Source organism: Ictalurus punctatus, chromosome 20 (genome assembly GCF_001660625.3).
Source record: "Ictalurus punctatus breed USDA103 chromosome 20, Coco_2.0, whole genome shotgun sequence".
Lineage (NCBI taxonomy): Eukaryota > Metazoa > Chordata > Actinopteri > Siluriformes > Ictaluridae > Ictalurus > Ictalurus punctatus.
This window is the reverse complement of record NC_030435.2, coordinates 418100-430226: the sequence shown is the minus strand read 5'-3', so window position 1 is coordinate 430226 and position 12127 is coordinate 418100. Positions and strand designations below refer to the sequence as shown.

The window sequence follows — 12127 nt, the reverse complement described above, 5'->3', positions numbered from 1 at the left end:
CACACACACACACACACACACACACACACAGAAACAAACATTTACACACACACACCTTTAACCTGTTTGACGCAGCGCAGTGCGTAACGGAGTGTGTGTAATGTGCTCGCTCGACCTTTACTGCGTTTCTCAGCAGGCAGGTGGAGCTTCAGGTTCTTCAGGGTCTTAAAGAGCTCCTTCTGAGTTTTGGCTTTCGCAGACTGCTCACTGCTGCTCACACACACACACACACACACACACAGATTTAATTTTGTTTCTCTGTCTGTCCAGCTGTCCTCCTGCATACCCATATTTTGGTTCATAGGGTGTTCGCGCGTGTGTGTGTGTGTGTGTGTGTGTGTGTGTGTGTGTACCTGCAGCCGCTGGTGGATGGGTTGTCCTGCTCTGAGCTCACCAGGCTGTAGGCATTGGAGCTGCTGGGTGGAGACGGACTCTGAGAGTTCGAACTGTGTGAGAGAGGGAAGGACAGAGACAGAGACACACAGAGAGAGAGAGAGAGAGAGAGAGAGAGAGAGAGAGAGAGAGAGAGAGAGAGATACAGGTAAAGGTACGGAATTGTAATTAAGGCTTTTTGTGATAGACGGTGTTACACGATGTTCAGCCACAAACTGATTATTCACCCACTGTGGCTCCGCCCCCACTGTCTGCTCTATGCAGCACGAGCCAAATGAGCCAATCACAGATCAGCAGGAGTCAGACTTCACTTATCACATGACGAGAGTGAGGTGAGCCGACCGTCAGGAAGCGCGAGGCGAGCCGACTGAGACCGACAGGAAGAGTGAGGCGAGCTGACTGACAGGACGATGGTGGTCGATGGTTTCAAAGCGAAAAGTAAAAGCTCCTATTTGGCAATATATTTAAACCCAATGTTAAAAGGTAACCTGCAAACATTAATGAGGAAATCTGCAAACATTCGCTAATTCAAAAGGGAAAGTGAAATGCGCACTGCTACACGGGCATTCAGAAGCGATTTAAACACGAGGGGAGAAGAAGGAAAGTGCCAACGACACGACAAGACACCCAGCTCCGCCTCCCGGTGATACATCACACATCACTTCACCGGTGGGAAAATCACCTCACCTCACATCCCTAGTGATGACTCGTGACTGTGTGACTCATGTCTCCCAGAAACGGTTATAAACTCTAACAGGATCTCACAATGACTAATCTTCATGACAATGCACACACTGGGAGACAATCACAAAAACCACACACACACGGCTTCGAATGCACGAGTCCACAACACCAATATGTAATCATCTATAATAAGGAGAAGAGGAAAGTGGTGGCTGATGATGTCACTGGGTCCACATGTCCTCCACACTGGTGTTCCCTCTCCACTCCACGCTGTACACCTAAACACTCTCTACATGACACCTCTGAGGACCTCTGAAGTTAACGGTTCTCTGATGGACATACTGACTAATCAACACGTTTCTATCGATTATTAATCATTTCAAGTGAAGACCTGCTTGCTGAGATTGTTAGCACCTTTGGGGGGCAAATACTTTTGAAGAGTTTCCCTTAGTATTCTCTCTCACCTCTTGTTGCTGGCTGATGATACTAACAGAGCCGAGTCTTTGCTGTTGCCGCTTGAACTTCCTACAGATTCGTTGCCATGCGACTCGTTGCCATGGGATTCCGTGCCACTCCCGCTCGAGCCGCTCCCGCCCATCTCCATGTCCTCATGAAGCGGTGGGCGGGATCTCTGGGAGGTGGGTGGGTCGTTTCCACTGTCGCTCCCATCTGATGCTCCGCCCATTTTGTGCAGATGAGACATGGTGCCGCAGGGAGACCCGCTCTCCTCCTCCTCTTCAGACCCGCCCCCTGACAGGTACGACTTCAGCTCAGACTCACCTGACATGGAGGAAGTCAGAGGGTCAAAGGTCACAGCTCAGCTGACCTGACGCATGACATCGACGTGGAAAAGCAGTTAAGGCACGAAATTACAGATCTGATGAGGAGAGAGAGACAGAGAGACAGAGAGAGAGAGAGAGGACTAAATATCACAATGTATCATACAATTGATTATCAATACACACCCAATCACATCCAACACTTCATGCATTTCTGCTGAGACAAACGTAGAGCGAGAGAGAGAGAGAGAGAGAGAGAGAGAGAGAGAGAGAGAGAGAGAGAGAGAATGTGTGTGTACCACCTCACACTCATGCTCACTCCGATTATTAACCAGGCAGGATTGTAAACATTAACACAAAGAACCCCTGAGTGTATACACACACACACACACACACACACACACACACACTCTCCACATGGACACAAATGATCATTACAGGCAGTGTTATTTACAGCATTAAGAGAACTGCCTCAAAACTCTCTGACCTGCCTTAAATTTCTCAGAACCGCCTCAGTACCATGTGCCCTCTCCTGATTCTGCCAGGTTCATCATCCTATACTACCAGATTAAACCGAACCCAGAATGTTCAGCACCCCTCCTGGATTACGTTTCATCCCAAATCTCATCCACCACGACAGCAGTACACACCCTCTCCCTACACTCTTCTTCTCTGAGTCTCAGACTGCGCATTACAGTGATAAACAATACATCACACACTCCACACATTAATTTACATAACACTGAAATGAACACAGGGCCTCTCCGTCCCACACTGTACACGACTGTACTGAATAAATAACAACACTACACACCCTGGTCTAATTTAATCTGCAGCCTAAATCACACAACCGAATAGTGTTATTACTGTTAAAATGCACAATGCTGAACCTGTCCCAACTATAAACACTGAAAAGTGGGTCACAGCACTGACACACCTACAGCCTGCACACCTGCACAGCGCCCTCTGCTGGCCGAACACCTACATGCACTCATACATCCGCTCTTATATAAAGGAAAATACAGAATTTTTTACATCAAATGGTTAGGAGTTAATTATATAACACACACCCTGATACACAGGGAAGTAAAACAATTAAATAAAATAACATACCATATTTTACATAATGTTACAGATTTTAAATAAATATGTAATAATATTACTTATGTACCAAAATTCATCACATAAACATGGAGGATTTTAAAGACTGTATGCTAATGCAGCTCATACACAAAGTAAATATAAATGTGACATAGAAATATATTTAATCAGTAATTAGCAGTATAAATCTCTAAAATGTTCATTTCGACACCATGTTGTGTGAGCAATTTGTTAAGCACAAAGAATCCAAATTAAAATTGAATCATTAAAATCACAGCCCTTGCACGATCCAATTAAGTAATCAATTAATTAACCAGTTTTAGTGATATCAGTGAAGGTAAGTGTGTGACCTATTACGGGTTCACCTGTAAATTGGGATAAAATGTAAAGGAAGTCATGACTGCAGTGTGATGTTATTTCATGTAAACACCCCTAGAGGCTGAAATGAGGAACTGCAGGTGTACATGTGTTTTATAATCAGTGACCAGCCCAACATTCCTGTTTCAACTCTCAACTTCCCATTCACAGGGCATTTAAAAAAACAGCCAATCCGTTTAACTTGTAAATAACGAGCTAAAATAACACTAATGATACAGAACATAACAATAAACAGTAACTAATCTTCCTGTCTCCTTCTCTCTCTCTCTCTCTCTCCCACGTTGACCTGTGATGCACTGACACAGTTATATAAATGACACGCTGTATGTAGGGAAAACACACCGCGTACACCGAGATAAACTCACAAAATAACACCAAAACACTTCGACACATCAAACACGTTTAAAACACAATAAAAACAAAAATAAAACCATGTATTTAGCTCAAATTCTGGCATAATCTAACAATCGGAATTCTCCGCGCATGCGCAGTGCCCGTTATGTTATGCAACTTTTTTTGTTGAGTACATTAAATACAAGGAAATTAGAGCACGTTGAGAGATTTCACCACAGACCTGAATGAGAAGCGGTAGTCTGATCGGTTCTGGCCCGGTTCTGAGGAGATGTGCTGCTTTTCTCCGAGTCGTTGTTGAGTTATATAAAAGCTACAACTCGCCTCAGGTTGCAGTGAATGAAGCTGACGCCGGCTACGTGCTGCCTTGGTGCTGACGCGCGCGCTCACTGGCCAACAGAGAGCGGTAGAGTGGTACAGAGATTCCCTTCTCTGATTGGTTGAGGTGCGCGTGACGCAAATGAAATGGGCGTGACTAGGGAAAGCAGTGCGGAAGTTAGAAAGCGTGTTATAAACAAACAGCGCGCTAAAAATATATATACAAATTAATCGGCTGCATTTTAAATGGTTGTGTTGCATATAAATAAGATTGAATATTTATTGAAATAAAATCAGCTAACTGCCTTCTGATTGGCTGGAAAATGTACTAAAACAGCTGTCTAGCCGTTTGGTGTGTAAACCTCAGACTTCCACAAGATCCGATATGTGACGGTACCACTGAGTCCGTTACCATACGATACGATCTAGTAGCTTCTGATTCATACATGACCAACTTCGCTCACAATCTGGGCTAGACCTACGGTTAATTCTCGAATAAGGACCAAGTAGGGAAGAGATTTTAAATTACTTACACATCCACTTAAAAATACTAATTATTTCTTCCACACCAGTCGTTTGCCCTTTTCATTAGGAATAAATTTACAATTGTTGCCCTCATTTCAGTCATTGCTTTTTAAACCAATGCATCAATCCCAATCATGTGATCATTGCACACCTAGGGGGAAATAATAATAATAACAATCATATTTTTTAAATTCACCATACACATTTACATGCATTAGGAATTTTTCTGAATGTCTGGTCACGAAACCTTACGTTCAGCACACACATCTCGGACAACAAAACACAATTACCATCCTAATATACAAGTATTCCACCTTAAACAGAAATGGTGGGCTCAGTTATCATTTACATTACAGTGGAGATAAATATAGGAGCTGGATGCACTTCAGGGTGCATTAAAACGCATTGGAACAATTACGATATATAATAAATAAATAACATATAGTAATGACATCATTAATGAATCATTGTAAAATGAATTTTACACAATGTGTAAAATTCCATCAGGAGATGAAGAGTATCTGAAATACTCAAACCAACAGCCAAGCCTCTGTTAAAGTCACTGAGATCACAACTGTTTCCCTCATTCTGATGTTTGATGTGATTGGCTGAAGCTCTTGACCTGTATCTGTATGAGTTTACACACTGTGCTGCTGACATGTGATTAGATAATTGTATGTATACAGGTGTACCTAATAAAGTGGTCGGTGAGTGCATACTGCTTTAAAAAAAAAAGTGTGATTTGACCTTATTGTGTGAGCTCTTAGAGAGGTGTTTAACCCGGAGTTAACCTCCTGCAGAGAACTGACGCACAAACCCGGTTCAACACAATGCCTCCGCTTCCATTCAGCGCCTCTCCGCAGTGGGATGGTGATTTCAGAAAAACCTGCTGTATTGATGGGGTTGTTGCCTCCTGCTGAGAGAGATGGAGTGACGTGATGACTCACGGCGTGTTGCGTAAGAGCAGAGGAGCTCAGGCTCTTCTTCTGGTTCTCCAGGAATCCGTTATAAACCTCAGATCCCATCTCACTGCACCTTTTACACAATCAGATGAGTCTGGATGAGGATAAGAGCTGAAACACTCTTAAAAATATCCTATTGAACAGAAATGTTATCATTTAGTGTACTTCAGGAAAAGCAGGAATGAAAGTAGTGATCTTTCCGAGCAGTGGCTCTCAACATGGGGTCTGTTATACGAGCTATTCCTTATTTATTTATTAGATTTATTTTTACTGGACACTTGAATCGAATGGAATTAAATCAAACAACTCAAAAGAAATATCCCTTTAAATAATGTACGTATGTAAACAAATGGCCCTAATGTGTTCTGATCAACAGGCAAAACTATTAATGTACAGGTAAATAATGAACAGAATATTTGGATTTTTTGACTCATTAAAAAGGTGCTGATGGATATCAAGGGATTTATTTTACAGCTAAAAATAACACGCTATTTTTATCCATTTATTTTTAGTCACCTTGGTAATTTAATGGAAGGAAAATAAAGTTGCAGTGCAGTTTTATCATACCCTAATTTTTAACTTCGTAACGTGACAAATTTAGAGGGAAGACTCAACAGAATAAACTGTAGATGCGAGAAATTTCTTCAGACCGTTTTTTTTCTTTGAAGATAATTATTTTTGTAGTGTCACTCTTTATAAGACACGAGAATCAGAACCTTTCAGTTTGTATTGATCTTTCGTATTTATTTTATTCAGAACTCCTTATTAACGAGCGTTGTCTTAAAGTCTGCATTTTGATTTGAAGTAAAATCTGCGAATCACGTGGCGTACATTACGACATCACAGCTCAGAACATCGGGAGAATTATACTTCTTCCATTTCAAGAACAGCAAAGGAAGTTTAAAATGAAGAAGCAGCTCTGCACGCTGTTCGAGTTTCAGAGAGAGACGAACTCCGGATGGAAAGAATCACCAGCTCATCAGAACCGTCTGATCCGACTGTACAAAGGCAGACAAATGTCCACATCACAGTCTGATGTTCGGGGAATAGAATAAAAGACACAAAATGTGATCCATCCTGATTTTATTCAGTGTTTTACAGAGACATCAGCAGTGTATACACGATAATGATCCTAAATCCGAGTCATTTCCACAGAGATCTGAAACTCCGTCAGTGCCAATCAGACCGAGGGTTTAATCCTTAACCTTCAAAATGATGTTAAACTAAAAGTCTGTAAACAACAACAGCAAGATAGAAGAGTAAAAATAAAAGAATAAACACCCAGAGTTACATAGACGGCAAACTGAATTCCCTAATCTCCGCGAGGAATGACTGAGCGGGGAATGAAGGAGTGTTTACAGGGACGAGTGTTAGTGTTAGTATGCGAGGAAAGGAAATCTGAAACCGTGCAGATATCGTCATCTTTTACTGAACGATTCATCACATAATCACAAGATGAAATCATTTAGCATTCACAAAAAATAAGATAATGTAATAAATAAACTCAACAAATATAACTCTACGTAAATACACTACAGGTTGGTCACAGAGAGGGGGGGGGGGGGGGGGGGGGGTATAAACATTCAAGTAGTTTCTCTAAACTAATATTGCACACAACACTGTCACTGTTCTCTCACACACACACACACACACACACACACACACAACCGATCCTTCAGAAATAAAACAAACATAAATAAAACACTTGAGTGAAACAGCGCTGAAGCCTCGCTGAGGTGTGTTCAGTCACATCACAGGAGGGAACGTCGTACAGGGAGTGAACGAGGGAATGACGTCAGCATACAACCAATAAACTCCTGAGAAGAGAGAGAAGAAAAGAGAGAAAGAGAGAGGGAGTATTAAAGGAGAAATTCACCCGAGTAAACTTTACTGAACAGCAGAGATGAGAGACAAGACTCCCACACGTTCATAACTCTGTGGAGAAGATTGTGTGAGCGAGTGAAAAGCGATCGCTGATGAACAATCACAAGCGTAAGGCTCAGAGCTGTGATTGGACCGCGATTGCGTTTCAGTCTGACACGACTGCAACAAACTGCTGAAAGTGAAAAGCAGCGCTACGAGGAACTGTGAAAACTTTACAAGTGAAACGTGCAACACCATTAGAACCCAATCGATTTTTTCTCTAGAGGAATCCGGACTAAGAGACAGTGATTTGAAAAAGAAAAAAAAAACAAAAACATTACAATAAAATATACTAATACACCTTCATTCTCTCTGCGTTGTACACACTTAAGCACCAAAACAGGCCTCCATGTTGCTGCACTGTGTGTGTGTGTAATGTACCTCAGTTTTACTCCCAGTAGTACCGCAGGTACCAGATGGTCTCGTTCTTCAGTTGCGGCCCGAACAGAGGGTTCACCTGTGCCAGGAATGCAACCAACCAGCTGACACACACACACACACACACACACACACAAACACACAGAGAGAGCTAGTGACAGTATGGTGAGTATTGTTATTGTTGTGTACATCTGAATGATTTAAATAATTGAGTATGTATTAATTATGCGTATTTAGTTCTCAAGAGCTGTGAAGGATTCAACCAATCACAGATAACTTCTCGGTCATGTGACCTACACGTGTTTCAGTGTGTAGCCCTGAATCAGACTCATTTTAATAAAAAATGCACAGAGTGGGAAATATTTTCACATCAAATCCTGTGTATTATTGTTATAAAGTTGAAAGCAGAACAGAAAAATCTGAAGATGTAAAGTCAGGACAGAAGCACATGCGGAACAGCTACAAGATTTAATTTAAAAACAGACAATGTTTTTATTTTAATAAGAGCAGTGTGTTTATCGCACTGAGAGACAATAAACTCCCACTGATGTACAAATCATCAGTCTGATAACTAATCATCAGTCTGTGTGTGTGTGTGTGTGATTTTACTCACAATAAATAGCAGCACACGGCCGTCAGCACCAGACTGGTAATGATCACACTGTAAACACACACACACACACACAATAACAACACAATGATTCAAGTGAAACACACACACACACACACACACTCACTCACTCACTCAGAGTTTCACTCTCACTACCACATCTTAATGACTGTAACTAATTCATTCATTTAATTTGGCTTCATTAAAGTATTAATAAAACACAAAACACCTCTAACTTCCTGTGACATTTATTAATTTAAAGTCTAAATGTGTTTAATTAGTATTTTAAAAATATTCACACTTAAAGTAAATATGCTCATAAAGTGAAAAAACTTTTCTTTTATTTAACTCTAAATGAGTAAATAAATGCGTACATTCCTAATGAATAATCCTAAATATACATATAAAAATCTTCAATAATACATAACAATTGTGAATTCTAAATAAATAATTCTTATACACACACACACACACACACACACACACACACACACAAATATATATTTAATATCTTACTGACTCATTTGCATATTTAAAAAGAAATTATAATATAGATAACGATTGTTTTGATGCACCGCTACCTATGCTAACTGCTAACAGGCTAATGCGGAATATCTAATGTAAAGCTGCTGGTTAATAACGCTTTAATCATAAAAAAATTGAAAATAAATTCACATAAAGACAATAAATCACAAGTTATAAATTATAAATATTATAGAGAACCCGAAGTGTAACGTTATGAAATCAAGAAGTAGCAAAGACTGGACTAGCAGGGTAGTGAGCATCTGTAGCTTGTTAGCCTGCTATGCTATGCTATGCTATGCTATGCTATGCTAGCGGTGTCACTCACCCTCTGTTCGGTCCTTTAGGAACAAAAAACGGCGCGACGCCTCCGACTAAAGCCCACAGTGTGGTGAAGCAGATGAGCGGCAGCGCTACCGAGTGATACACCATCTTCACTTTATTCTCTTATTCTAACAAACACAATCAATTATTTCATACGCTGTCACGAGCCGATTCGCCTCCTCTCCGCGGAACCTGCACTGCACTGCACTGCACTGCGCATGCGCGTCACCCAGGCCGCCCACAGTGGTGACGTCACACTGAGTCAGGAAGTGAATCACGTAATCAGACAATAAATCTTTTTAAACTTCAATCGTTTTTAAACTTTCATTCAGATTTGAGTCTCAGTGGGACGCTGCAGGTCTCTGTGTGAAGAGTTAATGATTTATTCAGCGTTTCTTATGAAACTTTATTGTTTATTAGACGAATATCACACCTGTAATCGTCTAAAATCGGGCAATCAGTGAAATGTTGCACAATTTATACGCAATAGAGTGAAAAATCCTGGAAAACAACACACTTTAGTCAGCGTGTGATTAAATAATAATAATAATAATATTAAATAATAATAATGATCATTACAAGAGCAGCAGCAAAATCCCATACTGATGATCAGCAGTGTAAAATTCTTCCTCATCCAGTGGGTTTCACTTTTCTGTACAGTCTTTAGCTCTTAGACTTAAATGCCTCTGTGTGATATACAATGTGTGTGTGTGTGTGTGTGTGTGTGTGTGTGTGTGTGTTTGTGTTGGGGTCACTTAACATTGGGGTCACTTAACGTGCAGCGACACAAACTGGCCACTAGATGTCAGTATTTCCTTTAATAAATGACTCGTACGTGTTTACGCATATATTTTTAAACTGAAATAAATCAAGTCAGTTCAAAATGAGTTCAAGGGCGTTATGCAAATATTCAAATAAAAGGATTATTATTTAAATATGTACATTCATATTTTGCATATTTAATGGAGCTATACAGATCTTTATACTGGAATTGTCACTGACAGAACACATTTTAATTGAAATTGTCTTCAGATTTAAATTTGTTATATAGAGACTATTTGTTTTTGATGTTCGGAGTAGACAAGGGACCAGCCAAATCATGTAATAACTATAAATACTCATTAACAATATATAATAACTTTGAAAATGTTGGATTGTGATTTCCACCACTATGACATTTTTATTTATTGATTTTTAATTACATAGCCTGTGGCTCACCTTTATTTTCAGAACTGGTGGACACTAAACAGGGTGAAGGGACCTTCTGAGTTTATTTGGTAGAGCAAAGCTTTTTCATGTTATTTTTTTTTAAAAGCAGAATATTCAATTTGTCTAATATGCAACGTCTAATAAAAGTTAAATTTCTCAGAATTTTGACACAAATTAAATGAAATGCTAGGGAAATTTGAGAGTTTTTTTCCTCCAGTTTTCCTGAAGACAATCAGAACATTCTGGTGTAGGAGACGAGGGTCTGGTGAAGGGGACGAGGGTCTGGTGGAGGAGACGAGGGTCTGGTGGAGGGGACAAGGGTCTGGTGAAGGGGACGAGGGTCTGGTGGAGGGGACAAGGGTCTGGTGAAGGGGACGAGGGTCTGGTGGAGGAGACGAGGGTCTGGTGGAGGGGACAAGGGTCTGGTGAAGGGGACGAGGGTCTGGTGAAGGAGACGAGGGTCTGGTGAAGGGGATGAGTGAAGTTTAACACATGGATCCAGCATTTCTGATTTCAGAAAGCATGTCTCAGGCTATAGTTGTTAGTTCGGGTTCGGATTAAATCGCTGTAACGTGCTGCAGTGTTTTCCCTGAGGTCAGCTGGAATAAAATAATGAAACGTGTATATTAAGAGCTGCAGTAAGAGGAGGTTGAAGTGTGTGAGATGTTGAGGTGTTACTAGATCAGTGTGAGATGCTTTAAGACTGCGTTGCGCTTCCAGCAGGTTGTGTGTGAAGGCCAGACAGCAACGCCATGTCCTACTGCATCTCACACACACACACACACACACACAGACACACACACACACACACACACACAGAGTCATTATTCACATTAAATCAACTGAGACTCTACGTTTCTCTGACAGAAGAAACCCTAGAGATGGTGATGATTCAGGACGTTGCCCTTTTCCTGACTGCACACCCACCATTTCTTCACCAGCTGTCTGTGTGTGTGAGTGTGTGTGAGTGTGTGTGTGTGTGTCGCTTTTACACTCCTTCCTCTTGGTGGATTCATCACCATGTGATATGTAGAGACAGGACAGACAGCAGCGTTCAGTGGTAAAGAGACAAACGAAAGACGAAACAAGGAATTCTATTTTAAAATAATGAATGTTGATGAATCAGTGGAACAGAATGTGTTTAAAAGTCTTATGAGTCAGACTGTCTGATATCAGAGCTGCAGATCAGATTTTACATTAGATTCACACATGATAGCAGTCCTGCGATGTGATATTGCTCCTTTCGGTGAGTTTAGACGCTAAATGTCACTAAATTACCCATAATGCCTCTACAACCACCAAGGGAAAAGTTCTGTGAGAAACCTGTGTGATTGCTTCTACAACACTCATCTAAATCCAATCTAAATCCAGCTTTAAACAATTTCACAGCATTTGATCTGGGTTTTATAGCTGACTCATCGTCACGCTGTGCGAGATCCTGTAGATAAACTGATGTGAAGTCTATAACAGAGCGCGACGGCCTGCGTCTCCGCGTCAGATTATACGCTGAAGATCCTCTAACGACAGACCTGCGATCACACACCACCTCTACGTCCTGCTCACGCCATCAATCATCCTGATCCGGAAATCAGTTGCTGCTGAAAACGGGTTCGCATAACCCGGTCTCTCCAGGATTCTGCGACCGCAGGAATGAACGCAAAATCAAGGAA

The 12127-nt window shown here is 41.0% G+C and overlaps 2 protein-coding genes across 6 annotated transcripts in view; both read right to left on the bottom strand.

Annotated features, from left to right (window-relative positions):
- Nucleotides 1-4088, bottom strand: part of LOC108280269 (period circadian protein homolog 2) — a 12977-nt gene extending 8889 nt beyond the window's left edge. For 4 of the 5 annotated variants that reach the window (XM_053688564.1, XM_053688565.1, XM_053688566.1 and 1 more), the window contains exons 1-4: nt 3910-4088; nt 1542-1954; nt 354-446; nt 56-210 (exon numbers count right to left, since the gene is read on the bottom strand). In XM_053688564.1, coding sequence (XP_053544539.1) covers nt 56-210; nt 354-446; nt 1542-1864 — 571 coding nt within the window. In that variant the 5' untranslated portion in view covers nt 1865-1954; nt 3910-4088. Of the gene's footprint in view, nt 1-55; nt 211-353; nt 447-1541; nt 1955-3909 lie in introns of those variants that run through there. The other variant, XM_053688568.1, reaches the window with a different exon arrangement.
- A 2469-nt stretch (nt 4089-6557) lies between these two features.
- atpv0e2 (ATPase H+ transporting V0 subunit e2) lies at nt 6558-9467 on the bottom strand. The gene is made up of 4 exons (XM_017495297.3): nt 9253-9467; nt 8406-8453; nt 7796-7896; nt 6558-7308 (listed from the first exon to the last, which is right to left on the bottom strand). The coding sequence occupies exons 1-3, from the start codon at nt 9354-9356 to the stop codon at nt 7803-7805; spliced, it is 246 nt and encodes an 81-aa protein (XP_017350786.1). The 5' UTR covers nt 9357-9467; the 3' UTR covers nt 6558-7308; nt 7796-7802.
- Between the last annotated feature and the right edge of the window lie 2660 nt (nt 9468-12127).

What these genes read in the sequence shown, in the direction of transcription:
- atpv0e2 (XM_017495297.3), bottom strand. Translation starts at nt 9,356, where the DNA reads ATGGTGTATCACTCGGTAGCGCTGCCGCTCATCTGCTTCACCACACTG. An exon ending in CCTAAAGGACCGAACAGAGG is followed by an intron (nt 8,454 to 9,252) that starts GTGAGTGACACC and finishes GTGTGTTTACAG; the next exon opens with TGTGATCATTACCAGTCTGG. An exon ending in GCCGTGTGCTGCTATTTATT is followed by an intron (nt 7,897 to 8,405) that starts GTGAGTAAAATC and finishes TGTGTGTGTCAG; the next exon opens with CTGGTTGGTTGCATTCCTGG.